This window comes from Misgurnus anguillicaudatus, chromosome 9, assembly GCF_027580225.2.
Source record: "Misgurnus anguillicaudatus chromosome 9, ASM2758022v2, whole genome shotgun sequence".
Lineage (NCBI taxonomy): Eukaryota > Metazoa > Chordata > Actinopteri > Cypriniformes > Cobitidae > Misgurnus > Misgurnus anguillicaudatus.
Window position 1 is genome coordinate 28,897,835 of NC_073345.2, and position 17,078 is coordinate 28,914,912.

General features: G+C 34.7%; 2 protein-coding genes across 3 annotated transcripts; both read right to left on the reverse strand.

Annotated features, from left to right (window-relative positions):
- Positions 1–506: 506 nt before the first annotated feature.
- rx3 (retinal homeobox gene 3) lies at positions 507–4,164 on the reverse strand. The gene is made up of 3 exons (XM_055180492.2): positions 2,680–4,164; positions 2,163–2,389; positions 507–1,454 (listed from the first exon to the last, which is right to left on the reverse strand). The coding sequence occupies exons 1-3, from the start codon at positions 2,921–2,923 to the stop codon at positions 1,020–1,022; spliced, it is 906 nt and encodes a 301-aa protein (XP_055036467.1). The 5' UTR covers positions 2,924–4,164; the 3' UTR covers positions 507–1,019.
- A 199-nt stretch (positions 4,165–4,363) lies between these two features.
- Positions 4,364–13,466, reverse strand: cplx4a (complexin 4a). 2 transcript variants are annotated; one of them, XM_055181257.2, is made up of 4 exons: positions 11,936–13,466; positions 9,897–10,040; positions 8,097–8,184; positions 4,364–6,501 (listed from the first exon to the last, which is right to left on the reverse strand). In XM_055181257.2, the coding sequence occupies exons 2-4, from the start codon at positions 10,037–10,039 to the stop codon at positions 6,274–6,276; spliced, it is 459 nt and encodes a 152-aa protein (XP_055037232.1). In that variant the 5' UTR covers position 10,040; positions 11,936–13,466; the 3' UTR covers positions 4,364–6,273. The 2 variants fall into 2 exon arrangements, with proteins under 2 accessions (XP_055037232.1, XP_055037231.1); XM_055181256.2 differs by lacking the exon at positions 11,936–13,466 and having other exon boundaries at positions 9,897–10,875.
- Between the last annotated feature and the right edge of the window lie 3,612 nt (positions 13,467–17,078).

A 17,078-nucleotide genomic window follows, 5' to 3' on the forward strand; every position in this document is an offset into this window, starting at 1 on the left:
ATGTTTTTTAGACTCAAAGAAACAGTGATTTTTTTCTTCGAGGAATCAAAAAGGGTTTCTCTATAAAAACTTTTTGTAGCACTTTTATGTGTCTGGCAATAGGATAAACTGAAAACATTCCTTGAACTTGGTCACTGTAACATAAATATAAGCCTTAAATCAAAACTAATAAAAGTAGTCCTGAAAGAGATAAAATAGCATTAATATCCGAGGAACAAAAGATCTTTAAGACTTATACCATATATGTAATGCTGAGTGTGAAAACCCAGCACATTTTTTGTGATTTACTGTTTTTGACAAACATTTTGTGAAAATATAACCTTGATATCTTGAGTAAGGTCATGACAAATATTGAAATCAGTGATACCTTGATGCCCCAATTTCATTATTATATATTAAGTTAAATCAAAATATAATATGTAAAAAATTCACGTTTTCAAATTTAGTTTGACAGTCCTGTCCTGTGTCATGCCAGCAATAACTTTTTGGAGACAGGTTGCATTTAATGTTTTTTAATGAATTTACTTTTAAAAAATACAAAATTTATTTGTACAATGTGAAAACAAAAATCCAATTAAAAGTGGCAAGCTGTACTGTGCATTGCTGAATAAAAAATAAATACCTAGCACAGAATGGGTTTTGTAGACACATGAATGGATTTTAAATGGAAGACAGATTAATCAAATGCATTAAATTAAATTAAATGCAGGTATGATTTCTCTAAAATCTCTATGCTTTTTGTGGTCACACAAAGGGGTTGAATTAGCCCTGTTTGGCTATTTGAAATGTATATGAACATGTTTAAATACATTCATGAACTTTTAAATACAAAAACAGTTGTAAACTGATCTGACATCCACAATGAACACTTTTGATCTGTGGGGTTTATAAAGATACTAAAATGTCTGTCACTCAGGGTGACTCGAGTGTGGATTGATGGTCTCCAGTGTCTTTGACATCAAAGGATGTAGCATATTTTCCAAAGTCTCTGGTTTTCTCAGTCCTACAATATTCAACATCTACCACGTTTTCCCTATAGACTGTATGTGCTCTTTAGCTTTCATTCTTAACGATGCAATGCTTGTGTTTCGTGGATCTGCCTCTTCCAATGAAAATTTATCCATAAACCCCGAGCACTGATATGCCTGTGGAGGTGGGCACACCGCCCCTATGTGTGGTAGATGGTGGTTGAGCGTGGATGAGCTGAGAAACTGCTGAGGCGTGTAGCTGGCTGGCACACCATGTTGAGGGGTGATGAAGCTGGGTAGGGATTGTAATGAAGAGGAGGAGGAAGAAATTGATGCAGTAAGCCAGGGCTCCAAGGGTAAACCACTACCCAGAGACAGTGGCCCTGATCTGCTGATGGAAAGCATGGATGACTCCTGCAGTTTGATGGAGCTCACTTCCAGTTTCTCTTGACGGCGCCACTTGGCACGCCGGTTTTGGAACCACACCTGGAATACAGAATATTTGAGGAACTTAACTCACAATGCAAAAGCAGCACATATATTTCAATGTCCTTAAGATATTAAACAGTTAAACATTATAAAAGTTTAGATGGTACTATCTAAAAACACAGCTTTAAATGTTAAATGCTTGCTCATTTGTAAGTTGCTTTGGATATAAGTGTTTGATAAATTAATGTGTGTAAATAAGTGTAAATGTTTAAAATTTCCATATTTGACCCCACCATAGGTTGAAACAACCCAGCATGTATGCATTTAACCCCACAGTAGGGTTTACGTTTCCCAAATTTGGAACAACTCAGCAGTTTATCCAAAAACACTTCAAATACATACTCATCTTAAGCATTACAATAATGTGTTAATTTCAATATCTGATTATTTCACATGATCCAATATCTGAATTTAACATCATTGATCATTTAAGATTTAGATGTTAATATAAACGAAACTTAAATTACAATTGAAAAGAATTAATGAACGATCTGAGGCTCAACGAATAAAAACGAATATAATATCTGAGTTTGTTTTAAGCTACAAGAATATTTATTTTTGAAAAATCACTTTAAAGATGATTCAATTAGACACTAAAATGTAAGTTATAGGGCAAGAAATGTACAAAAATTGTATCTACATCTGCGCAAAAACATTTTAGAAGTAGGGTGATCCTCATTTGTGTATAGTGAATATTGTGCTCACCTGTACTCGAACCTCAGGCAGGTTGACTTTTAGCGCGAGCTCTTCTCTACTGTACACGTCAGGATAATGCGACTTTTCAAACGCTCTTTCGAGCTCGTGCAGCTGAAATGTGGTGAACGTAGTCCGGTTACGTCTGTGTTTCTTCTTGGGATTTTCATCGTCCGATAATTTACCACAATCTCCGTCCGGTAAATCAGGACTGACCATGGTGACAGATCTACATACACCTGCAAACGAATAAAATTCGAAATTTACATCTCCATATTTTAACTTAAATATATAACTTTCGATTTTTTTTAGCCTACTTTAAATTTAATAATAACGTAACATTGCAATAGGTCATCTAAAATGCTACGAAACGTTCATTCATACACTTTTCATAATTTGATGCACATTTAAATTTTCATTTTGTTTCACATTAATGATTCACATTAAAGTAGCCTAAGTTTACAGTGTTTTTTACAAATTAAAATAATCAGATTTAAACTCTAAATTAACTTGCTGTTTAGTTACTCACTTTCAAAGTTTTTGGAGTTAGAAGTATCCTTTTTAGGGGACAAACCCTCGTTAGGGTCTTCAATTCCTTTGACTGGTCTTCCTGAGCCAAAGGAAAACGCCGGGTGAAACATATTTTCTCCTTTAAATCCCAAAATGGATTCGATGCTGTGGATTCGCGTTTGGGAAGCAGGACTGCGAGCCAAGCGCGCAGTTGGAGAGAGACGCTCATCCATGTCTTGGCACTGTGATCCAACAAGTCGCATCCAACTTTTCGTTTAAAAAAGAAAAGTACAGAAAGTCGCACCCTGTGCCAAAGCAAAATTTTTCTTATTTTCAATATTTTTTTGTAAAAAAAAAATGTTTTCAATATTCCAGGCTGTCCCAACAGAAACAAATCACGCAACTTTCTCCAGTGTTTGAGCCGCACTCAGTGAGGATACAGTGACCCTCAGGGGTCTTATATGGATCCCCTCGACCGGGGTCCTATTGTGCGAGTGACTTCCCCTTCGACACGTCAAGAAACGTCAGAATGACCAAAATGAGGGATCTTGTATTGTCTATGGCATTTAACTCCTCCCAGAGATCCTTAATAAAGAAGCTTTATAAACCGTCTTATGTAAATCTTAAATCATCTTTTCCCACTCCAGATGTCTTGAGCACGATGGCCTACAGAAATAAAATAAACTGGGGTGGGATTACATATTCAATCAGAATTCCAAGGCCCATTTGATTTTAAAATGTCAATAAAATTGTGATTTTAGTCACCGCTAAAATAAATTTCCATTTACGTTAAAATTAATTTTGCATTATTAGTTTAACCATAACAAGTTTTTGTAAAAGATGTAGTTTATATAAATATATGACAGAAAAATATTATTTGTATACATAAATATTTGTATAAATAATTAATAATTTGAACAAAATTAAACGTTTAATTTTTAAGGTTCTTGTCAACAGCAGAACGTGGCAATTAATTTCAATTGAGTTAAGTGTATCATCGTCGATGCTGTGAGAGATTGATCAAACTATAACGTTATTCTTAAAGTTTTATTGATTAAGCCCAAATCTTAAGTTGGCTAGTCTAATTAATAGAAAACGTAACAGCTGTAAAGCATACAATTCTGACGCGTAAAACTACTTTAACTGTAGTGGTTTGGGCCATTAGAGGATTTTGTTACATGAACAAAACATGATCTCAAACAGCAAGCGCGCGACCCCTGAGAGTTACCCTACAATTGAGGTGCAGTTAATTGGAAGAATTTGCAAACTTCCTCAATATTGAATGGATACGTGTAATTAACTGTGAACAAAGACTGACAGCAGTCTGGTAATCCACAGGACACACGCTGGCTTGAAGGGATTACATACTTTCCCCCCTCTATCCAAAACAGTGGAAATCCTTTCAACTGCTTGGCTTTTCCCTAATTACAACAGATAATGTTTGTATTCCCAGATTTATTCCGAGACACACACACACACACACACACACACACACACACACACACACACACACACACACACACACACACACAATGAATAACTTCTTATAAAATATGTACTATTTTTTTATTTTTAGCTTGATATTTTAATATTAATTTACCTATTGAATTTGTCAGATTTTGTTGTTGATTTTTTAAAATGCACATTATGTTTTGGAATGAAACATCTCAGAAATATGCATCACACACAACAACAACAAAAAACAACAACAGACCAACAGTTTCTAAATTGTGATTTATTCATGTGTTCATCCTGTTTACAAATACATCTTACACATGAGATATTTATGCCTATTTATCTCACATACAAAGTTACTGTTAATACATAGAAAGACTACATAATCCGTGAGCATTACAACATTAAACGTGTCAATTCTAGATTGTTTGCTGTCAAACCAAGAAAAAAATGAACAGCATCAAATTAATCTCATTCTGTATACAAAAAAGGAGAAAAAAGGGGGAAGGATTAAAGAGAGCTTTTCTGCCTATTTATTATAAATAAAAATAAACTATGAAAATACTGGGTTATTTTCAACCCAGCATTGAGTCAAAAAGGATAAGCCCAAAATGTTATTGTTAGGTCAAATATAAACATTTTCTGGGTTAATTTAACCCAACGGCTGGCTTTCTCCATTTTGACCCAATGGGTTGAAAATAACCCAGCATTTTTAGAGTGTACTTACTTCTTATTAGCCTCATATTTATATTTAAATCTGGCAATGTACATTACATTGACTATAAGACACTAAAAGAAGATTTTAATAAACTTAGTACTTTAAAAGAGAAAAAGGAAAATGAGAAACTAAATAAAAATCATTTGTTCAAACAACACATAAAACAGAAAATAAATCTGTGCAATGAAGCCATGCAAATATCATCTAGATGGGGGAGAAACTGATAAACAGTGAAACCCAAACTGCAAATTCAACACCCTAAATTAGGGAAGAGCGGGGCAAGTTGTCACACTTTTACACTGTCTTAAAGGGATAGTTCACTCAAAAATGAAAATTCTGTCATCATTTACTTACTTTCATGTTGTTACAAACCCGCAAACATTTCTTTGTTCTGATGAACACAACGGAAGATATTTTGAGAAATGTTTGTAACCAAACCATTCGTGGACCCCATTTACTTCCATAGGAAAAAAGAATTCTATGGAAGTAAATGGGGCCCACGAAAGGAGCACCATATATAACAATGGTATAAATCTCATACCAAATGAAAGAAGGAAGTTTTGGGCACATATGTTGTATTCATTACATTTTCATATCTTATCTCATTATGGAGTTTTAGACTGTTAAATAGAAAATGTTCACTTGTGACAATTTGCCCCATCAGCAGGTAAGTTGTCACACTAGATTGTCTAAAAAGAAGAACACAACTTAATTGTAATTATTGATTTAAATTTTTAAATTCAAACCAGAACTGGAAATATTAACTCTGGGGCTTTTCACATGGCGCTTAACCCCGAGTTATCTTCGTTCTAATCCTGCTTTTAACCCTAGGTTAAAGGAATAGTCTACTCATTTTCAATATTAAAATATGTTATTACCTTAACTAAGAATTGTTTGATACATCCCTCTATCATCTGTGTGCGTGCACGTAAGCGCTGGAGCGCACTGCGACACTTCGATAGCATTTAGCTTAGCCCCATTCATTCAATGGTATCAATCAGAGATAAAGTTAGAAGTGATCAAACACATTAACGTTTTTCCTATTTAAGACGAGTAGTTATACGAGCAAGTTTGGTGGTACAAAATAAAATGTAGCGCTTTTCTAAGCGGATTTAAAAGAGGGACTATATTGTATGGCGTAATAGCACTTTTGGGAGTACTTTGACTCGCCTGAAAAGTCCGCTCCCCTTCTCCCTCTCATAATGGGAGAGGGAGGGTGTTACTGTGCCGAGGGATAAGAATAACCGGGGTTAACTATTTTGAGTGTGAAAAGCATGTGACGACTTGCCCCAAACCCCGCTCTCCTCTATACACTGAAGTGATTTTTATTCACACTTATTAAACAAAATCAGCAGCAATGAAAATTAGGGAGGGATTACAATGAAGATATTTATTTGAATTAAAAAACAAATTTGCACAATCTATGATTTTGTTAAACCATTACATGACAGAGCACTTCTCCTCAGCTTTGGACTTTATCTCGGTAAATGTGGCACTCGCCTTCTCTTTGATCTGATCCATGTCCATGTTCTGTAAGTTTTGCATTTGCCCCAGGATGGAGTCTTTCTCCTCTTCCTCTGTGGCATCTTCATCTACCATCTTCAGAAGTTCCTCAGGAACATCAACATCATCTCCAGCTATTTGGATCATGTTCTCATCCTGCTCACTCTGAGAAAACCACAAACGGAAGGTCAATTACGATTCAATCAAGTATCTCAGTATCTAAATAGTATAAGACAGAGTAGTAGATAATTGCAGATGTGCTAGACCTAATGTAAAACCTTTTCAGCAAAATAAGCATCTACTGAGTAGACATCAATCTCGATATAAAGTAAGAAGTGTATTTTGTTATATACTAGACAAAAGCTTAGATTGGGTCACATTTTATGTTTAAAAGCACACATCAACCAATTCAAATAATGTGAGATATACACAGATCAGAAAAAGTCAGACGACCTAAATGCATTACTTTGTCATACCACTAAGGATTTATAAAAGACTAAAGGTGTTCAAAAGATGAACAGATGATGTGGAAATCCAAGACGGATGGAGTCAGTTCAACTCAGGCAGCTGATTTCCTAATCTGATTTTCAAAGAGCTCAGCTTTACAGAGAAAGTACAAATTTATCCAATAAAGCATTTGTATGTGCACTCAGAAAAAAGTAACAAAAGTTTTAAAAAGTTTTGAACTTTTAAAAGATCCTAATATGTGCCATTTTGGTACAGATATGCACTTTTAACTTATTCCCAGCCAGGCTTTTTTTTAAGTTTTCTGCCAGCATTTTTTTGTGATTTTCAAAAAAAATGTTTCACAGAATGCCTTCCAGGAAAATTTTCTTCTACAAATACATAAACATACAAATATATCAAATGAAAAAACATACCCTCTGCTTTCAAACAAACAATAAACAAACAGGAAAAAAACTGGATTTTTTTTCATCCTATCTATATTTTTTCTCTGCGTATAAACTTTTTCTTAAAAAATACAAAATATTGATCAAAAAGCTGAAATAATAGCATTTTTGTGAAGGAATTTCGTTAGAGATCAGATTCAGAATGAATATCAAACATACACACACTGTAAAAAAAAATGTTTTTGTTAAATCAACTCAGATTTACAAGTCATGTCAACAGAGATGAGTTGTCGCAACTTATAAAATTAAGTTGACTTTTCTCAACTATATTTTATAAGTTATAACAACTCACCTGTAGTTAAACAACTCATCTCTAGTCAAGATAAATAATAGTAAGTTGAAATGACTTGTAAATTCGAGTTGATTCAACAAAAAATTAAGGCAGCAAAGATTTTTTACAGTGCAGATTTTAAAATTAGTAAATATTTTTTTGCGTCAGTTTTTTATACATCTAATGGATAATCGCAATATTACACGTTTTTTTATGCAAGTGTTTTCACTTAATTGACAAGATAACTCGTCAATGGTGGGGAAAGAGTTAAGGTACCAATATATAGGCACAGTGTAGGCCTACTTTTTGAAAAGTTACCTAGCAAGCTTTGTACCTTCCTGTACCTTTTCTCGGAGAGGGTTTTCCATGTTTATTTCTCCACAAGGACTTTAAGCCCAATCATACACCCGGCGCAATGCAGCGCAAGTGTTTTTTGCTAGTTTCAGCCTGACGTAGTTATCATTTTAACTTCTAACATCACATTGTTTCAATTCGCTAAAATTGCTACAATAAATGTACTATTGAATGTTTGTATATTTTGTACTTGAGAATGGAGGGCGTAGCATGAAGCTTCTTACTTTAGGAAGTCGATATTTTTCTCGTAGACACACTCTTAAAGTCGCTCTCTCTGCTTTTTTGTGCAAGAAATCTGCATCCCTCTCCATCCTGCGGGTCAGAAATAAAGAGCTGCTTATTACATTTATAAGGGGAAATAATCTCTAAAAGCCATTTTCTTAACTAGTTTGTCGTAACATTGAAGTTACACAAAGATCTTTAGATGTTTAGATGTAATCTCACAGCTGACATGTATGTTTGCTTAGGTTGAACCATCTGTTTGCAATCCGGTCATATTTCTACTGAGATTAGACAGGTGGTGCTTGCAGATTTTTTATTTTATTTAAACATAAAGAGTATCAAATCTTGAGATTAAGCTCACAATTGTTAAACATTTTCTTCAAATGGGTTATTCTGAATAATATAATCCACATAGTGTTAAACAAGTAATTGTTATGTAGTAACACTTAGGAAATATTATGATGTTTCAACCCATAGTTTGGTAAAATATGCAGTTACCTAACCTTCCCAAATTATGTCGCTATTTGACCAAATCATGGGTAAAATTTAATTCAATTCAAAATATTTTAAAACTTAATTAGATTTGCAACAAGAGCATGCTGACTGAATTTGAATCTTCAATCTGAATTTTTGTAAAGGTTGTTTCAAACATCATATGCAAAAACTCAACTTTTAAATCATCATACTGTGCATTATCTGAAAATCTTTGAATCCAGAGTAAACTGAAATGTCATCATTTCATGTAGGTATTAATCTGGTTATGTAACCACTTTCCCTGTTTAGGTCCAGCACAAAATAAACACTGTGAATTTCTGTGCATCGGCAAAAGATTTGACGATGAGCCCTGACTTCATAAGTTGCATTGTTTATTTCAATAGTGAATAAAATATTATAATATAAATAAAAACAATTAAACAAACAAACAGCTAATGTCTTAATAACAGCAGAGCAAAATGGCCGCCAACTGTCCCTGCTGATAAACACAATAAAACCAGTACAGAAAATTCTAATGGTTTTATTGGTAATTTTATTGGTTCTAATGGAATATGGCCCAAAACACACTACAGTGTATTGGTTTTTGTTGGTCTCTAATGGTATGTATTGGTTCTATGTATTGGTTCTAATGGAATACGTATTGGATCTAATGGAATATGGCCCAAAACACACTACAGTGTAGTGGTTTTAATGGTAAAAGCTAATGGTTCCTATTGGTATTTTAATGGAAACCATTAGAATTTTCTGTAATGCTTTTATTGTTTTTTTGTCAGCAGGGTGTGGCCTACAACAAAAAATTATTTTAAATTTTATACAAAACTAAATTCTCTGATACCTTCATTACTTGTTTACTGCTATGACTGTTTCTAAAAATAGTGTTATCCAGCTCAACAACAAGGTCAGGATAACCTGCTTTAACGCTAAGCTAAGCCCTGCTCTTAAAACTGATTAGCAGCTAGCACACATGACGTTTACTCTCTGATATCAACATGTAGTGTGTTCATCTTTAATCATTCACACTGTCATAGTTTTCATATCCCATAAACCCAACGGTGTGTCAGCTTGAATACAAGATTATTATAAAATACGGAGAATGACAAATGCTTTTAAAATTAATTCATGGTGTGCAATGCACCTTGTTAAGCACTGACATCATTGATATCAGTCACACACCTGGGACTAATGTGAATATTGCATTAATTCCCTCTAAAAACATAACAAAAAAGTTACAAGAAAAATATAAAACTTAATGCACTTAATATACTGCATGACTAAATAAACCTTAATAATTAATAAACCTTACTTACTTTTCCTCCACCAATTGTTTCTGGTACTCCTCATATTCTTCTCTGGTCATACCAGCGGCCTTTGCGGGGTCCTTGGGGGTCTCCTCCTCTGCCTTCTCTTCTCCTCCTCCAAAACCCATTCCTTTCAAAGGGTTCCCCACCATACTTTTAATTAAGAAAGCCATTTGTAAATCCAGCGGATTTCAAATCTTTCAGTTAAATTCCTTGGTTTCCAATATGTGGATTGTTGGTTGAAGCTAAGCTAACCGACCTATCTGTCTGCGTTATCAAGGACACACTGGTGACTACAAATGGCGGCCAAAAAAAGAAAAAAGCATTTATGCCGTGGCCATAATCTGGATTAAGATACGGCCGTCTACACTGAGGCAGATGGCATGTGAGCTTTCTCTTTCTACACAGTAAAAGTAAAGAACTCAATGCATTTGTCTCTTATCACAGTCAAAGGAATAAATGAATTTGGGGTTTTGGATGTATTAAGTTGATCTTCTGTGTATTGTTGTATCGCTTTACTTTAAGGGGAGATGATTGAAGTGCTATAATTGGGTCCCCATCAACCTAGAAAATGTGTAAAAGATCAACCCAGTAACTTAGTTTTGGTAAACCATTGTCTACATGCATGCACTCTAATAACGGGTTATTTTAGAACACATGCTGGGTTAAAATTGACCCAATGCTGGGTTGTTTTAACCCAACTGTTGGGTTATTTTACTCCATGGTTGCATAACATCAACCCAACATTGGGTCATTTTTTACCCAGCACGGGGTAATTTTTAACCCAGCATGTATTCTGTCCTATATTTACCCATTATGCATCAAAAATAACCCAGCCATTTTTAGAGTGTGTAAAAAAATAGGTCATCGAAATCTGGCTCCCCTTGTGATGTCAGAAGGGGATAGTACCGCTCCTTAATCTACACGAGCCAACCATGAAATCATTTGCATTTAAAAGGACACACCCAAAAATGCCACATTTTTGCTCACACATACGAAGTGAAATTTTTACATGCTATAATAAATTATTTATACACTGTAAAAAAAAATCTGTAGAAGTCACAATGTTATTGCAGCTGGGTTGCCAGTAATTTACCGTAAATTTAAATTTATGTTATTTACTGGCAAGAGTTTGTTCAAAGTTAAATACATTTTAAATATTAACAAGTCTTTATCTTTACAGAATAAAACTATACAATGACAGCCTCATGCAAAGCATTCTGGGAACCAGAAATCATCATCAACCTTTTTCTGTTTTTTGCTTCAGATTTTGTTTCCCAGAATATTTAGCTTGATGCTGTTTTTTTAGTTTTACTCTGTAAAGACAAAGACTTGTAAATGTTTAATGTTCATTTAACTTTGAACAAAATGTTGCCAGTAAATAACATAAATTTAAATCTACGGTAAGTTACAGGCAACTCAGCTGCAATTTCTACGGATTTTTTTTACAGTGAGCTACTCTACACTGTAAAAAAAGTCCGTAAAAATTTCAATGTTATTGCAGCTGGGTTGCCGGTAATTTACCGTAGATTTACATTTATGTTATTTACTGGCTAGAGTTTGTTCAAAGTTAAATAAATTTTAAATATTAACAAGTCTTTATCTTTACAGAATAAAACTATACAATAACAGCCTCATGCAAAGCATTCTGGGAATCAGAAATCATCATCAACCTTTTTCTGTTTTTTGCTTCAGATTTTGTTTCCCAGAATGTTTTGCTTGATGCTGTTTTTAGTTTTACTCTGTAAAGACAAATACTTGTAAATGTTTAATGTTCATTTAACTTTGAACAAAATGTTGCCGGTAAATAACAAATTTAAATCTACGGTAAATTCCCGGCAACTCAGCTGCAATTTCTACGGATTTTTTTACAGTGTAGGGACACCAAAGATTTATTTTATATCTTTAAAAATCTGAAGCCAGAAACAAAGAAAGAGTCGCATAGAAAATCCGACAAATATTCAGATGTTTTTGCAGTTTAGTATTTCTGTACTGAAAAGATTCAAACATTGCAGCTATTAAACAGAATAACAAAAACAAACTCAAACCTGGTCCATCGAGGTTTAGCTGGTCTTTTAGTAGTCTGGCCAAGCTGGTGTTTAAATGCTTCATAAACATCCCCTGACCCTGTAAATAAACTAAAAGTAATTACAGCCAAGTCCCTTTTAATTTCATTATTTTGTAGTTTGACAAGTACTTACCTCTATTCACGTTCGTCTCACAAAACCCATTGAATGATCAGCTCTTGTTCTGTGAGGTCATTATCTCCCAATAAAACTGTCAAAATGGAGTCTGACCAAGGTTAAGACACTTTGACTAATAAAGACACCATTGTGGTCCCCAAATCCTATAACTGTTCCATTACGAGGCTATTCAAAGCATAAATGAAGTGAAAAATAATTTCTAAAGAGAAGGCCGTTTCAAGACCTTAGTACCAAATTGTTAATGGCATTTACATAATAGAAAGGTTTTGTAAACAATACTTTTCATGCACACAGGCATGGAAATAATTAGTCAAGTATCCAAGCAGACTAAAGATTTAACACACTGTCACTTACAGTATCTTTCACTTCCATAATGTGACATTTTTTCAGTATATGTATGTTGTTATGCAAAACAAAAACTGACTTGATTTGACCTATGGGGAATTGATCATGGAATTTGGTGTAGATATGACAAGAAAAGGAAAAGATAACAGTGAGACCTATTTTTCAAAATACCAGTCTTTTACCAGTTATTTACATAACTTAGATTTTATGATGACATAAGTGACTGGTAGTTTTATAATACAACACTGGAATCAGCTGACAGAGCCGGTGAGCTCATGGGATAGAGTGGGTTTGGAGTGACAGATGGACCACACTTACACTGAATTTCCCAGTATAATCCTTTGGGGTGGGGTTGGGGGGTGAACAGAGAAAAATACAGTATGCAATCTCACAATCCCAAAGCACAGAACAATGATACATAGCAGAAACCAGAAAGAGAGAGAGAGAGATTTTGGCATGTTGTTATGCAATTTCCAGGTCTTGGATTGTGCCTTTCCTTTAGTGCAAATCTTGGAGATTTTTCAAATGATCTATAATCACGTTTCACATTTACTCATCTGGCAGATGCTTTACAAAGGGACTTACACAGTGCATTACAAGATAACCAGTATGTGTGTTTCCTGGTTTTGAACCCATGTCCTTCTTTTATGTTGATCCAACTTTTCACTTTTTACAGTGTAATACTCAAGACTAATCCTGACTCTAAAGGAAAATCTGACTTTTTTCATGTGTAAGTGCTATAATTGGGTCCCCAGTGCTTCTATCATCCTAGAAAATGTGTAAAAGATCAACCCAGTAACTTAATTTTAGTAAATCATTCTCTGCAAACATGTGAAAAAATTGAAATTTGGCTCCCATTGTCAGAAGGTGATAATACCGCCCCTTAATCTGCACTTTCCAACCACGCCACTGCCATTTAGTGCAGCTCATTTGGATTTAAAAGGACACACACAAAAATGGCAAATTTTTGCTTATACCTACAAAGTGGCAATTTTAACATGCTATAATAAATGATCTGGTATTTTGAGCCAAAACTTCACATATGTACTCTGGGGACACCACACCAAAGATTTATTTGATATCTTAAAAAAGTCTTGTGAAATGTCCCCTTTAAAGGGACAGTTCACTTAAAAAAATAATAATTTTGTCTTCATTTACTTAACCTCAAGTTGTTACAAACATATGAAGAGTTTGGTTCCAAAACGCAATAAATCCATTTTGACAAATTTCGGTAAAAACGTGTTTTCTATACCAAGAAAGTGACAAGATGAAAACAACTATTTTCTGTTACAAATTTTCCAATAGCATCTATAGGTTATAAAAAAATAAAAAATTCAAATCCATAAATTAAAAGATTTATTTTAAAAACAAATAATTTTTTCCACAAAATGCAATAAATCCATGACAGTTTTTGTTTCAAAATGCTATAAATCTATTAATTCAATGTACGAATGTGCATTCATCTTTGCCATTTTACATTCATTTAGTTGAACAGTTCTAAACACTTACTAAAAAAATAAACATTCATGTAATTAATCAAAACACTTACTTTGTAATATTAAGATCACTGTCATTGCAGCAGTTATACTTGGCGTCGTTGCTTAGCATTTTTCACAGCGATCAGCTGTAAAATGTTTTGGTCCTGCTCGATTTTTGTTGACTTTGAGTAAAATAATGTAAAGTTATTCATAAGATCCTCTGGGGTCAATGTGTTAGCATGAGAAACTTGATGCTGTCAGGAGATAAGCACCAGTCTCCCGAGTGCTTCGTGTAAATTATTAGACGTTGGTGACAATCTTTCCCGTCACAGAAAACAATCACAGGTTTATCAATGCCCTTAAAGTATTATTTTGTTTTGTTTGTTGATCACGAAGTACAAAGTAGATGAGGAAAACTAGGACTCCGTGTACTCAGCGCACCGCCATTGTTTGTTTACATTGCGTGACTGGTCGCTGTAATTTCAGGAATGGATTTATTGCGTTCTGTAAAAAAGGAGGAGTGGCGTTTATCGCATTTTGGGAAAAAAGGGAGAAAATATGACAGAAAAACACGGCGGATATTGGATTTTGCGTAAAATTAATTATTTACTTTTAAATACTGACCTGATATAGTACTTAACACGTTTTTTTCAAAAATGGCGTTTATCGCGTTTTGGAACCAAACTCTTCATATATACATTTACAGGTCTGTAACAACTGTAGGGTGACATGATTTTTGGGTGAACTATCCATTTAAAGGTATTGCGGAGGATTTTCTTTTTCCGGGTGGATCATCAAGACTAATAGTCCTTCTAGTTGTCAATCAGGAGTGTTGCGCAATTGCATTTTTTTAAAAAGTGGAGAAGGTGGTTCTTTTCTAAAATTCGAGAAAATCCTCTGCTACACCTTTAAAGGAGCATTTCACCCGTGGAAACATTATTCTTTATTAAAAGTGGATCACATTTGTAGTCGAAATTTAACATAAATTTAAAATTTGGTGCCTATTTGACCGAGAAAATGAGTGTTTGTAGTCTCACCACCTCTACAAAGATATAGGACTTCCTTCTTTCAATGATGCAAAATGATGATTTTTACATAATTGAAAGAAGTGCAACACTGAAATCCATATATCTCCTGTCTCAGGGGAAACAGAGGGAACGATGCATGACCATTCAAAAACATGACTGGGTTTCTAACTATACAAAGCTTAATGCAAATGGGTGAAGTGTCCCTTTAAGTATTACCAATTTTACTAATAATGATGCATTAGCAATATTCACAGTGTTAAAGAGAGACATACCTATTTTTTAAATAATTGCACTATTCATAGAGCAGTGGTCTCCAACAAGTCTGTGAGGTGCCCGCCAAAGCACATACTAATAATAGTCTCAATTTATTTATTGCATACTTTTTTATAACCTTGGCTTCTTTTATGTATGTTAACATTTTAAACAATGATATCAGCAAGTAAAAAAAATGGAATCAACAAGTAAACCAAAAATGTTTTGAGTAGATAAATATCAAAAAGTAGCCCTCCAGATTGTTTTATCCATCATGGTAGCCCTTGCTCACAAAACGCTTGGAGACCCCCTGTCATAGAGACTATCCTTGTAATTGTGAATACTTACAAAAGGGCCTTAATATGAAACACAGTTCCTGTAGCTCAAATAATAACTTGTGTTAGTGCTAAAATGTATAATGCACTTTAATCAGTGGCAGCTCGTGCTGCTCATCCGAGGGGCTCAAATTCAAAATATGTGTTTGGAGTGTCATGTGTGTTGCTTGTGTCTTCAAAACACGTGTTTGTCGCGTCATGCGAACCATGTGCACCACGTGTATTGCCAAAATAAGTGCCTTCTTAAAAGATACGCTCACGTTCACAAAATGCATGCAAGACACTCCCTTAACAGTAAACTCTGATTTCGTATAAGATTATGCAAGTATCTGGCAAACGCGAGCGTCTCTTTTATCATAAACCCTTTAGACGCACTCATTTTGACAAGACACGTGACGCACATAGGACCACCCGACGCGCCAAACACATATTTTGAAAAGACAAACCACACACATGACGGGCTACATACTTCGCTTTGAGCCCCCTTGAAAAAAGAAGTCACTTGCCGCCACTGACTTGAAGTCACTTTGGATAAAAGCATATAACAAATTGTGACCTCGACTATTTCACATTGTAGTTACATTTTCATCACTTTAATTAAAAAAGAAATCCTACAGTTTACATAGCGTTAACTTGTGGCTGTCAATCACTTCTTTTACTTTTGACAGAAAGCCTTTAAATCAAAATACAAACAGTCATTTGTGATGACTGGAGCTGAATAAAGGTGGAGAAAGTGTGTTAAAGCCCTCTGATCTAATCCCTAACAATGACTGGGTCCTAAAAGCCTCCATACAGCAGCACTATGACTCTCAGCTGGGTTCCTCAAATAATCCTCTGCATGAAACTGCCCGTGTCAGACAGTGTTACGTCTGCATCCAAGAACACAAAGCTTCCATCTGCACCTCTGACTCTCATTTGGACATTTAGCCAGGGGCGAAATAGCCCTTATAACAGAGTGGGACATTTCCTCTTTACTTGTTGGCAATTAACTCTTACCCAACAAACATTTAAAAAAAAGTTGCCAGTCAGCGCCAACATTCTTCATGATTTTCACAAAAGTTTAATGCCCTCCAGAAAATGTTCCTCTTCAAACACACAAACACACAATACATCAAATGAAAGAACAGACCCTCTGCTTTCTGGATCATCCTACTTTAATTAATTCTCTTTTTATCACCTCTCAAATATGGGTAGGTTTCTTCAAAAACAAAAACTTTTTAGCAAAACGCTGAGATAATTCAATTTTTGTGAAGGACTTTTGAATGAGATCAGATGCAGAGCGATCTTTAAAACATACACAGAGTTCTTTCTCTTTCATGTGAGGCGTTACTTCCTGGTTGTATAAGTTGCGAAAGTACTGGTGGATAATAGCGGTATTACGGAAAACTGAAAATTCTCGTCATTGGCAGGGAAGCGTTTTCTCTTATTTGACAAGATAACTCGTCAATGGCGGGGAAAGAGTTAATAAGTAAGAGTTTTAGGCTAAGTTTACACGTGGGCGGCTATTTTCATAAACGGACATTTCAACCTCTCCGGTTTCAAAAATAAT